The sequence below is a fragment of the Solanum tuberosum genome, unplaced genomic scaffold (genome assembly GCF_000226075.1).
Source record: "Solanum tuberosum cultivar DM 1-3 516 R44 unplaced genomic scaffold, SolTub_3.0 scf00528, whole genome shotgun sequence".
NCBI lineage: Eukaryota > Viridiplantae > Streptophyta > Magnoliopsida > Solanales > Solanaceae > Solanum > Solanum tuberosum.
Genome location: NW_006239446.1, coordinates 46,460 through 61,835, shown reverse-complemented (window position 1 = coordinate 61,835; position 15,376 = coordinate 46,460). Strand labels below are relative to the sequence as shown.

At 32.5% G+C, this 15,376-nt stretch overlaps 2 protein-coding genes across 5 annotated transcripts in view; one reads left to right on the top strand and one right to left on the bottom strand.

Moving 5' to 3' along the window:
* Positions 1 to 5,526: 5,526 nt before the first annotated feature.
* Positions 5,527 to 9,259, bottom strand: LOC102604708 (cold-inducible RNA-binding protein). Its single transcript, XM_006364934.2, has 5 exons — positions 9,130 to 9,259; positions 8,577 to 8,662; positions 6,350 to 6,418; positions 6,141 to 6,247; positions 5,527 to 6,058 (listed from the first exon to the last, which is right to left on the bottom strand). Exons 1-5 carry the CDS (start codon positions 9,180 to 9,182, stop codon positions 5,918 to 5,920), a joined length of 456 nt encoding a protein of 151 aa, XP_006364996.1. The 5' UTR covers positions 9,183 to 9,259; the 3' UTR covers positions 5,527 to 5,917.
* A 706-nt stretch (positions 9,260 to 9,965) lies between these two features.
* LOC102603935 (V-type proton ATPase subunit F) overlaps positions 9,966 to 15,376 on the top strand; it is a 6,406-nt gene continuing 995 nt past the window's right edge. Inside the window, exons 1-4 of one of the 4 annotated variants that reach the window (XM_006364931.2) lie at positions 9,966 to 10,086; positions 10,437 to 10,516; positions 11,396 to 11,477; positions 14,483 to 14,565. In XM_006364931.2, coding sequence (XP_006364993.1) covers positions 10,454 to 10,516; positions 11,396 to 11,477; positions 14,483 to 14,565 — 228 coding nt within the window. In that variant the 5' untranslated portion in view covers positions 9,966 to 10,086; positions 10,437 to 10,453. Of the gene's footprint in view, positions 10,103 to 10,419; positions 10,517 to 11,395; positions 11,478 to 14,482; positions 14,566 to 15,376 lie in introns of all 4 variants that reach the window. The other 3 variants (XM_006364932.2, XM_006364933.2, XM_015304255.1) reach the window with 3 other exon arrangements.

Genomic DNA, 15,376 nt, shown 5'->3' with positions numbered 1-15,376 from the left:
GCTCACCGTATTTTGTGATTAAATAATAATGAGATTTGTTGGTTACTACTAACCACTAGATTGATCTTTCCGGTTATTATTATAAAGAGAATCAATAGAATAATAGCATATCAGAGTTATCATATAATGATTAGTATTTTTTCATCCTTAATGAAAAGTTTTGAATTTGATGGAGTGAAAAAAATTTTCGTTCTTAATCAGAAGTTTTGGATTCAAGTTCTCTAAGTATTGAATTGTCTTTATTAAAAAATATAAAAATCAATATGCGCTCTATGATATCTTGCATAGATTTTTATCTTCTTTTCATAATTTTCTTTGGTGACGATGCTATTTTCTGATTTATATTTTTGGTAAGGTACAAAAAGAAAATGGACAAAATGGAGTGGGAATGAATAATTGAAAAAAGCCTCGTGGTTTGTGGGGTCCTAGTTTATTTCTCCTTATTTTGACACGAGGCATCATGGGTCCCAAATTTATCAAAGCTTTTATATTATTGTTCTTGTTCTAATCTAAAAAAAGGTTTAGAAGGAAGATAGAGAAAATGATCAAAATAGTCCTATATGAATTATTCTGGTCTTTTATATGTATCATTTATTTAAATAGTCTTTAATGTATATATAAAGAGTATATTATTTTGATCCTTGCCCTAAAAACTAATTGAAAATATAAAAATAACTATTAAAAATAGTCCTATATGAATTATTCTGGTCTTTTATATATACCATTTTATTTAAATAGTCTTTAATGTATATATAAAGAGTATATTATTTTGATCCTTGCCCTAAAAACTAATTGAAAACATAAAAATAAGTATTAAATTTAATGGTGGGTCCCAACTCTTCTTCCTCCCTCTTTCTCCGCCATTGCTTCTCCTTCATCTTTTTTCTTTTGCTATTTCTTCTACGATTTCTGCTCCCAAAATCTTCTCATACACACAAAAGTTTCTTCAAATTTCAAAGAATATTCGTAAGGTTTTTGTTTTTTATCTATGCCCGTTAAAATGTTACCATTTAATTTTAAAAATAGAATGAAAAAAATGACTTGAAAAAATTACTAATTTTGAAAAGGAAAAAACGAAAAGAAAAGCTATAATCCTCCCCATAGATCGCTTCAACAAGAGAGAAAAAATGGAGTCTTTTATTTAATTTACTTAGTTTACATTTGTTTTAATGATCTTGATTTTCTTCTTCTTCTTTATGTAGGATAATGGAAGCTTCTGAAAATTTTGCTTCAATGGAGTTAAAAATGGATGAGGTGTGTAGTATTTTTCTTATGAAGATATAAAGCAGGAGAGAAAATGGCGAAAGAAAGAAGTTGAGGAGACGGGTCTGCGGTGGTAATGGTGAAAGAAAGCAGATTGAGGAAGAAGGGTTTGCCATCTATCAATTCTGTGGGACCCACGATTAAATCTAACCATTTTTATTTATTTTTTTGGTTAGTTTTAGGATTAAGGACTAAAATAATTGTCTTTTTATATATATTAAGGACTATTTAGATAAAGTGATATATATAAAGGATCAAAATAATTCAATGAAGGGCCATTTTGATCATTTTCTCAAGGAAGATATGTGATTTAAGTTTGTGTTTCCACATAAAATCCACATGTATTACTGCAAACTTTTTTGCTTTTCTTAGAAAAAAAATAGACATTTATTAGTTATATTTGGAGTTCGTAGTTACAGTCAAGGAGATTTGACTTATCATTATTTCATTATTTGGATATATTATTGCAATTTTTTGGTCTTCCTTTATTAGTCGTATTTAGAATTCATAGTTATAATCAAGAAAATTTAACTTAACAATTTCATTGTTTCGTTTATTTTGTGTGTTGATATTTGATATTGACATTCAATTAGCTTGTAATGATTTAACTTTAGCATTCTATAAAGAATCAAGATAAAAATAAATTTTGATAACGATCCAAAAATAGGATGAAGTTTAAGAAATAAGTACTTAGGATTGTTGAAGTTGTGTCGATTTGTGACTATAATCTGTTTGAATATTATAATTCTATTTCAAGCTTCGATATTATTTTATTATTTCAAAATAGTATCGATCGAGAGAGAGTTTTAAAAAAATTAAATGATAGTAGTACCTAACGCATGCATTTAACATCTTGAGATAAGAGTTGAACCATGAGAAGAGGATATCCCATTTGTAACAAGATAAATATTCTCTTGGAGAGGGTTACAATTTTAAATTTTAATATCCAGTTAAATTACTCTTTCATTTTAAAATTCTTTATCATGTTTTTTCATTTACATGTCCTTTTAGAAAAAAATAATTAAGAGGGGTATCTAATTATTTATTTTTTATTGAATAATTATTCTATTTATGTGCTAAAATTGTGAAGTGTTTGTAGTTTTAAAAAATAATTATTATTAAGGATAATATAAAATTTTAAAAATTGTTTTAAACTTCTAGAATGATACGTATTTTAAAATAAATATTTTTCATAACAATGATAAATATTTTGATACAATGGAGTACACTATAATAAAAGTGGAAACTAAAAACTTCCATTTTGTTGTACCTTTATGTAACTTCGAAACATTAAGGTTTTATTTCAGAAAAATAAATTGCATCTACTTTCAATAAGTTTTATTTAATTTGGTTTAGACTAATTATTTTTTCAATAATTAAGAAAGTATTAATTTTTCTAAGTAATTCTAAAGGTAAATATTTATTGAATAAGTAATTCTAAAAGTAAATATTTGTGTGATAGGGACCAATGTAAGCTATCACTTTCACTTTAATTATTTGACATTGAAATGTGTGGCACTAATTCATGTAATAAAGTACTTCCTTTAATTTTGACCAATGCTGGATTACATAGTACAGTACTATGATTTAGATTGGATTTTTATTTTTTCCTTCTCCATTATTTTAAAAATAAATATTAACTCTTAACCTACAAAAAAAATATAGTCTTTTTTATTTTATCCTTAGCATTAATTACTTATTTCTCAAATCATTCTTTAAGACATAAAACTATATACGTATTAATTAATATGAATACTATGATAAAATACTTATATTAGTATCGATGTTATGGTGATAAATAATCTACCGTACAAGTAAGATAAAAAAAGAGCACATATAAGTCGTTTATCATACTATTTTTAATTTTTGTTAGCCTTTTAAAATATGTCATTTTTTAAGCTATCCCTTAAGGGCATCTTCAACTCTATCTTTTTTTTAAGCTATCACTCAAGGGCATCTCTTAATCTATCCTCTATTTTACTATCCACATATATAATTCTCTATTTTTTCAAACAATCAACTCCAACTCAATTCTCTATTTTACTCTCTAAAAAAGAATCTTTTTTTCCTCTCCTCCATATTATATTATTATTATCATTATTATTTTAATTTCATGTTAATTTTCTTATTTCATAATATAATTTTCTTTCTTTCTTTTTCAAATAATCACTTTGTATAATTTTCATGTAATATAAATTTTAGTTTTTAAATTTTTTTATTTTATTTAAAAATTTATTTTATTTAAAATTTCTAAATAACATACTTGCAAATAAAAATTATATAATATATAGATTAGTGGACATAAATTGCAACCAAAATTGTTGTGATAAAATTATTATGTTACCTATTGTGTTATCTCGTTATTATGTTATGTATTGTATTTTTAAATTAAAAATTTCATCTTATTATTTTAATTTTGTGCATTCATCATAGTGACAGATAATTATAATAATATCAAATCATATTAAAGTGAAGAATTTTAAAAAATATATATATTATTATTAATTCGAGATGAAAATAGTATGTATTAAATAATATATTTTTTAAAATATTATATTACATTTAAAAAGAATGATGTATATTAAATATTTAATTAATGGTCTTATATGAAAAATAATGTGTTAATTATAAAATAATAGAAATATAAATAAAACATCAAAAAGTAAAATAGAGAGGGTGAATAGTAGTTTTTCCAAAATTTGGAGAACTACTATTCACCTCTTTATAAGTGGAGAATAAAGAGTGAAATGAAAGGTGGTTGGAGAGCTCATTCTCTATTTTATTTTTCAAATAAAGAAAATGAAGAATAAAATAGAGGTGAATTGGAGATGGTCTTACGCTCTATAGTCCAAAAAAATGAAGCGCTAATTAAGTGTGACATTTAAAAAAAAAAAGAAAAAAAAGATGCGTAGACAAATATTTTTATAAATTAATTAAGATATTTTTCTTAGTATTTTCCAAGCGTGGAGTATTTATATATTTATTCGAAAAAAATATTACTAAGTCAGAACGAGCTCCAACACGGAGCACCAGAAAAAAAGAAGCTTCAGAAGAATATTCTAAAAATATTCAAAAAGAATACTTCAAAGGGGTCTTTCAACTTGATGGGCTTCCACATTGTAGGCATGTATCCATGTCTTGGTCATAATAGATATGCTTTGATTAAACTAAAGTTGATCAACAATATCTTTTTATACGTGAAGAGGAGATGTACATACATTAAATGAGGAGGTGTAAGACGTTAAATATAGTGGATATGAGGTAAGGTAAAAGTAGGCCGAAAAAGTATTGAAGAGAAATATGATAAGGTATGACATGATATGACATAATTTAATCTTACAGAGAATATGACTTTAGATATGAAGGTATGAAGGTTGCGGATCAAAGAGAAAACATGTAGGTAGTGTAGGTAGTTGAGTTTTATATATCTTGCTTTTCAATGGGATTAGGTTCAGTGAGAGTTTGATATATAGTATATAGCACCATGTATGTCGTGGTATATATTAGTAGTAGATTGCTTTTGATATTTGTTACCATAAATATTATCTATTGTGTTTTAGTTATAACATTATTTAGTTGTTGTTACTATTCTTTTTTCGAAACATTTTGTATTCCTTTTCTAATCAAGTGACATGTCTTCTTCATCGTTGTATTTCCTTTTTCATAGTTACTTTCATTTGTTACACTTGAGCACGAGGGTCTTTTCAAAACCACCTCCTTACCTCCACGAGAGAGACGGGTAAAGTCTGCATACACTTTATCCTCCCAAAGCCTCACTTATATAAGATTATATTGGGTATATTATTACTGTCAACAATATCCTTTCGACAATCCAATCAATTACATAAAAGCAGCTTATAATGCAACAAGCAAGTCCTTGTCACAAACTTGTGACTCACAAGTTATTGATACTAACCTTTCTAGCCCCACTCAACTGTTCCATCATCCATCATAGAAAAATAACTCACTTTAATACATTCGATCCCAAATATTAGTCGTTTTGGCAAAACTGAATTTATTTCAAAATATTTGACGGTTGAGAGAACCGAGAAGTCACTTAAATAGTTTTTTCAATATCTACCCTTTACTGTTCCAATTAATGGAGTGTTAAGACATGCATGTAAGGCACATTTCGATGAATACTAATTTTTGAATCCTTTATTTCCAGGGCAACTTCCAAACCCTTGGCAGCAGCCTAAAGTACATCATGATAGTCCATTTTCACCGCGTAAAAACTCAAAATACATATATACTAGCAGAACCTGACCATCAAACTAGTTACATCAAGTTGACAAAGCACAAGTCTTGCGATTTAATATACATGATTCTAAGTACAGGTTTTGAAAGATGACTGAAAGTACACTTAGCCTCTTCTAGTATGAAGTAATTGACCTGGACTGACATGCAACGCGCCATGCCTCAGAGAACAAACACAATATATATGTGGGCTTACATGCAAAACACAGGGTGCGATGACAGAACAAGTAAACTAGTCCTGTAGCCTGTAGGAATGACCTAAGAGTGAAGTTTTACACAACAGAATTTTTATCAAGTCCACCCGAAGCTGCATCATAGTAGTTTCCAGAATGATGATTTGTGGAACTGTCATTCACCTATCAATGAATGACATTCTAACACTAGCGTAAGCCTTACCTTAGCAGTTTTCTTTTAGGTCTGGAACTTCGTTTTCAGATGGTAATCTTTCCACAGGTGGTCCACAACTTTTTGGGTATCTGCCAAAGTCTTTCTTTGTAGGCTTCGCAAGTTCCACAGAAATAACCCTGCCATTGAGGTACTGACAAGGGAAGAAAGAACGTGACGAAGAAGACATACTGTGAAAGGAATTAAAAATCCAAAACAAATTTATTGAGTATAACCTTGTGATCCATGCTGTCAAGAGCAAGCATGGCATTTTCTTGAGAAGTGTACTGAATAAAAGCATATCCCTTTGATCTCCTGGTCACTTCATCCTTGACAATCTTAACTGATAAGGGAAGTAGATACATTTAAAAATGCAGGTCACAATCTCAACTACAAGAAAGAGGAGAATAGATAAGAAAAATTATCTTCAAGCAACGGCACATACCTTCAGCAACATGACCAAAATTTGAAAATATTTTCTCCAGACAACTTTCATCAGTGGAGTATGATAGATCTATGGTTCAAAAATAAGACAGAAATTTTGGAAATTTAGAGAACCACAACCGTTGAATGAAAAACATGTGATATATCTAAGACAGCAAGTGAATTCTGAACTTGTAGCATAAGGGTTAAAGAGAAAAAAGTCTTAACATTTCAGTGTTTCAAAACTATCTTTTTTATCAAAACTTGACATTCATTACATCTACAATTTGGTCAATGGAGAACTATAATTAGTGCAATGATAGCTTAATACTTTAAGGTTGGATTTTAACTTAGTTAAATATGGAACCTATCATTTAGAGGCATCAAAGAGGAAAATTCTGGACTCTTCATTGAGCAGCACTAAGTAAGTTTCCAGTATATGTATATTAGTAAATAGAAAACCTTCGAGTTTACAACACTAGAAGTCAACATTTTCTCGCTAAAATGATACTGAACATATAGTTCCTAAAGGGAAACTTACAGCATTACATGGAGATACTTATCTCCTTCTACATAGCCTCATTCTTTCTTCTATTTTTCCTCTCTTTTTTCTGATCTTTTACAAGCAAATATCTCCAGTGACTGCTTTCAGTAGTCAGATAACAATACTCTTCTTACTACCTTGGAATGTCGAGGATAGTCAGAATGCAGTTTACATTGGAATTGCTTTCTAATATTTTACTTCTTTGCCAACTATAGTGGGAGCTATAGCCAGGTACAGTATATTTAAAATAATGACTAGGTGAATCACTACAAGCCTGTAGCCCCTTTTTAATTTCATGCCCTTTAAGCTCAAGAAGTGGGACGTTACCCAATAACATGAAGTGTTTACTTTTCATCAAATATCATAACTACTCGGACCAAAGATCTGAATTCTATTCAGCCTGAAGCACAGTTTGAACCACGTAAATGTCTAGACCTAGCATATTTGAGCAACTTCTTCAACAAGCAGCAGCATAATTGTAGACTTGAAATCATGAAGTCTAAAGCAGCTGATAAGATTTACATATACCACCACCACTATTGAAGAGCATCACTAGCTTTTATCATCCATGTGAAACAGGAAAATGCAACACTACTATATAGGCAGTAAAACCTCAAAATCCTGAATCTTTACAATGATAGATTGACGGTCTTATCAAATATACAATGTTGCAATGTCTGCTTTGTACTAGTACCAGAATGCAGAGACAAGATATAACATAAAGAAACATCAACTCCTAAGAGGTTTATTAGTTAGGATTATCGCAATATTGCAGAGTCAAGATAATGTATAAAGGAACATACAATATTATGAGGCTTATCACCTAAGTTGCGCGAACTCTTTGCTTTTGATGCCACACTTGTGTCGGATTCTACAAAAATACACTACTTTTGGAGAATTCGACACGCACCCGTCAACATTTTTGAAGAGTCCAAGCAACATAGCTTATCACTAGTCACTACATCACTATTTGATCAGAATAGCAAATAAGCAATGTGGGTTGTAATTACTGGTGCCAAGCAGTACTCAGACTACAAGAAATTCCACCAATAAGGATCCAAGGCAAACTTATTTCTATCTTTGATTTCATTTCTGCCCACCCTTTCTTGGAAAAGATACTATGGAGTCAATAAAGTTTTTCAGCTTTGACCTACAGATGTTGTATCCAAGCTTAGACAAGTTCAAAAACAATCATCCACTGTATTATTGATTCAAGCAGTAAACTTTCAATCTGATCCAAGCTACCAGTAAGAAGCTAATATCATCTTTCAGATGTGTTCTTTTAGTTTAACAAGCAACTTTTCTTTTTCTAGTAGCAATAACATTGTGCAGGGAAGTAAATCTGGGCCAACTAGAAAGTAAAATGTTAGAGTGGGTTAGAGTCTCATATTGGTTGGGGAATGAACTGGTGATATGCTTATATGGAGTTGGGAAATACTCCCCTCGTTAGCTAGCTTTTGGGGTTGAGTTAGGCCCAGGTGTTATATATGAGAGTCAGGTAAACTCCTCTCATGAATTGGCTTTTGAAGTTAAAATTAGGCTCATATATCGTACCTTACATGAATCAAATTCATCTAGTTAACTTAACCTAGTAAAACAGATATCTAGATTATCTCCTCACCCATTTCAGAAATTATCATTTGGGATAAAGTACAGTTGTTGATATTAAATGTTAAATATAAGGAGGAGGGAGTAAATTGCTTACTTCTAACCATAACTTTGCTGGCGAGAGGGTAGCTAGAAAAGCTAGCTTGGGTTTTGAAGGATCTGTGTCCATTTGGTGGCTGCAACCAGGGGCGGACCCACGTTGGTTCCAGGGGGTTCACCCGAACCCCCTCGGCAAAAAATTACACTGTATATATAAGGTAATTTTCTGTATTTATTTTGAATATATATATTTTGAACCCCCTCAATGACAAGGAGAAAGAGATAGCCTAGTGGTATTTTCCCTGAAAATTAAGTCTCAAGTTGAGGGATCGAATCCCTGCAGTAGCGTTTTATTTTTTTCTTTTTCAATTTCAGTTTTTTTTTGTTTTTTTTTAAGGTTTCAGTTCCGTTTTCACGTTTTTTTTTGTTTTTTATTTTATAAAACATGCTAAAAGTGTGGTTTTAAACCCAAAAAAATTCAAGGGTCCACCACTAAAACTAAATACTACTACTTTCTTGAAATTTTGTTTTGTTGGCTTATATATACACGTTTATACTTTTATTTTTTGAACCCCCTGAACGAAAATCCTGGGTCCGCCACTGGCTGCAACAGAACAATGGATGAGCTGCTTGGCCATACCCCTTTGCACATCAACATCATCATCACCAAATGAATGGTGGTTTGTCAAGATGAAAATAATCCAAATGGTCCTTAATATATAAGTGTATGAATGTTTTAGTCCTTCATATATACTATACTACAAAAAAAAATCATGTTAACTTTTCATATATAATACTTTACTAAAATATTTCTTAATCAGTATATACTATTCTTGCTTTTCTTATAACATTATTTTTGTTCTTGCAGCACGAGACATAATTGAGTTATGATTTCAAAGACACAAATATATGTTAATTATTCATAAAAGATAGCTAAAAGTTAATCTTTCTACTCATTATATAAGATTTGATTATAACAAAAAAGTTCCACTCTCATTTCTATGTTTTTATATAGTCACTAGTTTTGATGCATGTGCGTTGCGTAAGTTGTTGATTAATTTTTTAAAAATAATTTACTTACACCATTACCCTTGTGACTCAATTGGTTGGGAAACAAGTTGTTCCAAAATTAGTTATCTCGAGATTGCTATCTCACCCTCAATGTGATACAAAAATAATACTATAATTTCGTTATTTTTAAAGTTTAAGTCATAGAAGTAAGAGTTATTTTAAATAACTTTGTTAACAATAGGGGGTATAGTTATTCTAAAAGTATAATTGTAGGGCTGTATTTGTTCCAAAAGTATAGTGAAGGTTAAATATAAATAATTTCTGAAAATACAGGGGCAAAATTAAGCACTTTCCCCAAAGAGGTGGGCAGTTGTGCGTAATTTAAAACTCTTGGGGCTTAAAGTCTACATTCAACTCTTTCCATTTTTAACTTCCTGTTTCCAGTTTCTATTCATCAGCGACAGCAAATATCCAAATATCATCAGTTTTTCCCCTTGTTGTTTCTTCGATTCGTCTCTGTCGAGCGATTGGATCCCTCAAAGGCTAAAAACTTCAAAGTAAGCTTGGCAAAAGGTTACATTCACAACTTCGAAAGCTTATTTTTTCCGTTCAATTTTGTTATTTCAAAGGATTTCGATCTGATTTGTCTTGATTTATTCGATTGTTGTTTAACAACTTAAAATTTAGGAAAATCCTTACTGGGTTTTCATCAAACTTTAAAACTAGTGATGGGTTCTGAAAATTTCTAGGTTTTGAATATTTATGCTAAGTTAAATCTGATTTCTTTTTCTGCTGGTGGTTTGTTAATAGTTTAAGATTTGATTTGATATCTGAATCTGTCAATGTGTTCAAGATTCTTACTTTTTGAATCATGACTATTTTTATTATAGTTTATCTGTGGTTGCAGAAACCTTGCTTTCTTAGATGGCTAACCGAGCTCCTGTCAGAACTAACAACTCAGCCCTCATTGCCATGATCGCTGATGAGGTGAACTTTTCAGCATTTTTGTTCTTTGGGTGTTGCTATGTATGCTTAGAATTGATAGGATATGCTCTATTTGTATTGTATCAGACAATTAGTAATGGGATCGAACCATGTTTTTCTTTGTTTTCACTATACTAATAGAGGACATGTACTTTGGTGCTGGAATCATTGATGTGTATGGATTTTCCAAGGAAACAGGTTTTGGGGTATCAAAGTCCCATATAGTCAAGTAAACTATTCTTGCCTGGGAGTTACTCACTATGCTATATATAAGATGATAAGTGAAAAACTGATGGACACACAGATCAGGAGTGCGATGACTGAAAAATGCTGAAAGCCAATTTTGACTAAAAAAATCATGGCATTTCTCTTCCTGAAATAGAAACATCAATAGCTTATCATTGCGGATGAGCTGTTGGTTGTTATTCTCTAGTGTGTCTTTCTCTAGATGCTTTGGGGTCATCAGTCATCCTTGAGCATGTATATTATACTCGTATCCATCACATCTTTTATAACCTTAGTTGGCTTGCACGGACTAATTAGAAGATGGTTTGGACGAGTTATTATATTTGATGTGAGTTTACAGTTGATGTGACTGATGGAGCACTGGTTTTAGTTGGGACGTAATCATGTATATGTTGTGCATCATATGTACGGTCAGAACTCTTTGGAGACAGGATAGCAATTATCTATCTCATCTGTTGTTTGATTAAGTTTTGGTATGCAACTTCTTAAATTGGTAAACTAATTATCCAGTGTTCTTTGAAATACTACCCACTTACTGTCCTGGGGCTTTTATGATGAATAGCATGTTAGTCTACATGCACGTGATAGATGATATCTAGACATACTGATGCTGATGGAAATAACTTGTTTATATAGGACACAATTACCGGATTTTTACTGGCTGGAGTTGGCAATGTCGATTTGAGGAGGAAAACAAATTACCTTATTGTGGATTCAAGTAAGTTCCAATTTTGGAATTACCAGTTCTCCAGTAGTTTTGAGGATCTTTCATTTACTTTCTGCTGTAGCTTCTACTCTCCACCAAAATAGCATGGTTAGTTATTTTCCAAATTAGTAAATTCTCTTCCAACCGGCTAGTTTCTTTTATCAATGTGGGCAAAGGAGCTTGAAATTTGGGGGAGGGAATTTAAATGATAGTTTTTTTTGCTACATATTGGAACAACCTCTCTACCTTCAGAAGGTAGGTATAAGACTGCAAACACACCAACCTTCCCGGATCCCACTTGTGGAATTACACTAGTATGTTGTTGTTGTAATTTTTGCTGCTACATCTGGTTCACTAGCTTCCTGTTTAGAAGTCCCACATTGGGAAAGGGATGGGAAGTTGGTCTCCATATATGGACTTGGACAATCCTCACTCTATAAGCTAGCTTTTGGGGTTGAGTTAGGCCCAAGATCCATCTTTACATGGTATCAGGGTCAAGTCCATCCTGATTCTTTGTTCACCGATCTTGGGCCCCCATAATATATTGTCCACGCTCCAGTTAACCCGGTCTGGGCATTCGGGGGAGTGTTAAGAAGTCCACATCGAAAAAGGGATGGGCAGTTGGTCTCCTTATATGGACTTGAACAATCCTCACCCTATAAGCTAGCTTTTGGGGTTGAGTTAGGCCCAAGATCCATCTTTACATGGTATCAGGGTCAAGTCCATCCTGATTCTTTGTTCACCGATCTTGGGCCCCCATAATATATTGTCCACGCTCCAGTTAACCCGGTCTGGGCATTCGGGGGAGTGTTAAGAAGTCCACATCGAAAAAGGGATGGGCAGTTGGTCTCCTTATATGGACTTGAACAATCCTCACCCTATAAGCTAGCTTTTGGGGTTGAGTTAGGCCCAAGATCCATTACACTTCCTATTGGTAGGAATATTTAGATACATGTGATGTGAAACTTAGAGGATATGATAGGGGAAGATGAATCTATGACAATCTGTGCAAAATATATGAAGGCGTTTTGTTTAGTCGCCTAGTAAAATGAAGTTCTCAAGCTAAAAAGGGAGTTTCTGATATCAGTGTCCAAGATGAAGGACTGAAGTAGCGAGTACCTTAATATCCTGTGCCCTCCAAGGTAGAAGCAAGAGAATGCTTCAGTGGACAAAGATCCATATCGCATATCCTTCCGTATTTTTAGGAAGAATAAGTAAATAAGACAACCAATGGCAATACATTGAGTGTTGGGTATTTTCTTGGAGATGTCAGCCACTGACAGTGTTAAATTCAGAAGTTCTGGGATTGCAATTATAGCTGGAGTCTCTGTTTCAAAAGTTATCAGATATCAGAAATTATTGGTCATGCTCAGTTCCTTAAAGTTCTTTCACCATTTCTCTCTTCCCTTTTCATGATAAGTCATGCCCCTATGATTATGGAGAATAAAATATTGTTCCTTTTTTTCATTCTGTAGATAGCTTTTTTCATCTCTGCATAGTTACATTTTTTTAATTTCACTTTATTATTGTAGTTTTATTTCATAATATCATATTGGGGAAATAGTTAGTCTTATTATCCCCATTTTACCTTTAATGACATAACTTGTTGGACCCAATTTCATATAAAAGTTCACCTTTTCATGAGGAGAGATATATATGAATTGTTGGTAGTAACGGCAGTTTTTGCACTTCACATAATATTTAGCTTATGCATTAAAAGAACATCCGTTTCTTAAATCCGTGTCTGGTAAAACACCTGCCAAATAAATTGGAATGAAGGAAACATAATGTATTTCTGAGATTTGAATCTCCAAGCTTTGTTTTCCTAATGACATAATAAAATACAACTTTATATATAACTAATCAGTAATTATAACAACAATTATGACTATAAGAATGTCCTCCTTTGACTATCAAATGAAATGTGATTTACCTGTCCTCTCTTTGAAAGATGAGCTGCTTCCGGTTTTGTCGGTGCTTGAGACAATTTTGTCAGAATCAATCGGCAAGAGGTCAACGATTACGTAAATTGCTTAAACAATCTCAATCAACTCCTCTCACCACAGAAGAGCAAATAATGACTATTTATACTGGAACAAACGGCTATCTTGATTCATTAGAAGTTGGACAAGGAAATTTCTTGTTGAGCTACGCACTTACTGGCATGCTGCATCACTGTAGGTCGCAGACCAAGGTACTATTTAAGGACGCCATAAGAAATGCACTTTTGTGAAATACTCGAAAGAGAAAGCAGTGTATATTAGCACCCAAGGGTGTGGCCTAGTGGTTATTGAAGTGGTTGAGAACCATGAAGTCTCAGGTTCAAATCCCAACGGAGACAAAAACACGAGGTGCTTTCTCGCTATCTGTCCTAGCCTTGGTGGACAGTGTTACTTGGTACCTGCTGTTGGTGAGAGGTGGCAGGTATCCCATGGAATAAGCCGAGGTGCGCGCAAGCTGGCCCCGGACACCATGGTTATCCAAAAAAAGACTGTCCATATTTTTTTTGAAACAGATGAAAGACGGTGATATTAAGGAATCATTTTTTTAATAAGATAATGGATTTCAAAGAACACATCAAGAAGATGCAAAATATACAGAGCATAGATGAGTAAAAGACATTGTTAGCTCTATTACAGAAGGCTAATCTAAAGTTAAGGAGCTAACAAAGTTCAAAAAAGCTTCAGGGGAATTGACAGCTGAGAAATTGCTCCAGCTGCAGAGACTTCCATGGCCAATTAACTAACATTCCACATACATATGGTACATGCATTTATTTTGCTAACTCTCTCATCTAGACTAATATAGGAGACTCTGAATAGAGTCAATCTACATTTATAACCAACCGGTTGACCTTTTATTGGTAATGAATTCAAAAAGTACTTCTAATTTAGTTGCTGAGTGAAGGATGGTTTATAGGGAGCTGGTGTTTCCTGTGAGTGGTAGAGCTTTTCGTCCTTATCTAAGTTCCAAATTATGGAAAGAAAGTAACATAGATTCCCTATCCTCATGTTCAGAAACAACAGTGAAGCAGATTGAAGATGCTTTTAAGGAATTCACCACAAGAGAGGACATTGCAATAGTGTTAATCAGCCAATATGTAAGTTTTCTACTCTTCTCATTTGTTGTTTGGTTTATCAATTTTTACTTGTATTATGTAGTCAGGAATATTATCCATATTTGGTGGTTGCGTTACATGTAGCTCTGCTCAAGTGCAACAAAAAATTTGTTTTGTGTCAGCTGTTAATTATGTCGTATATAGTGTTTAAATGTTTATTGATCGAAATCTTTCATTGTTTGAATTTTTGAACCAACTATTATGTGGCCAAACTTCAGTTGCTCTCAAGTCATCAGAAACCTGCTAGAGTTAAAAAGAGTAATGTGATCTGTATTTCCTGTTGGAAGTTAAGATCACAGTGGCTACACGGCATCAATCTGCTTGCATTTCCTCTTCCAAAAAACAAGTTCCATAGGACTTGTAAAAACAAACATAGATAATAATTGACTATAGCCATATAAAGCCTGCTTGTCAAATCACTCTCACCCCCATCAGGTGAAAGTATATTTGGTTTGCATAAAGGTTGGGGAGGGCACATCTAAGAGGTATTCCTAAGGGTCATTTCCTTGTTTAGTTATGAAATACAAGTGACGAGGTGTGATCTCCATGTCAGTTGTTTAGCCAGTCTGAAATTCGTCAAAATGAGGAGATAACTGTTCATGCATTTTTTCCAAACAAGATAAAGAAACGATAAGTGATTTGACAAGATTACGAAAACCCCTCAGTCACTCAAAACAACAGAGGTTTGAAGATATCCAGTTAAGTACTCCTTTGGTAGGTTTTGTGTATAAAGGGAAAGGTCATTATTTTTGCTAAGAATTAGAAAAGCAGTCAATTCCCCCCCCCCCCCAAT

Coding starts and splice junctions, on each gene's coding strand:
- LOC102604708 (XM_006364934.2), bottom strand. CDS start 9,182: ATGATGATGTTGATGTGCAAAGGGGTATGGCCAAGCAGCTCATCCATT. Junction 8,663..9,129: donor AGCAGCTCATCCATTGTTCT/GTTGCAGCCAGT, acceptor GGTCCGCCCCTG/GTTGCAGCCACCAAATGGAC. Junction 6,419..8,576: donor CAGCAAAGTTATGGTTAGAA/GTAAGCAATTTA, acceptor TTTGAACCATAG/ATCTATCATACTCCACTGAT.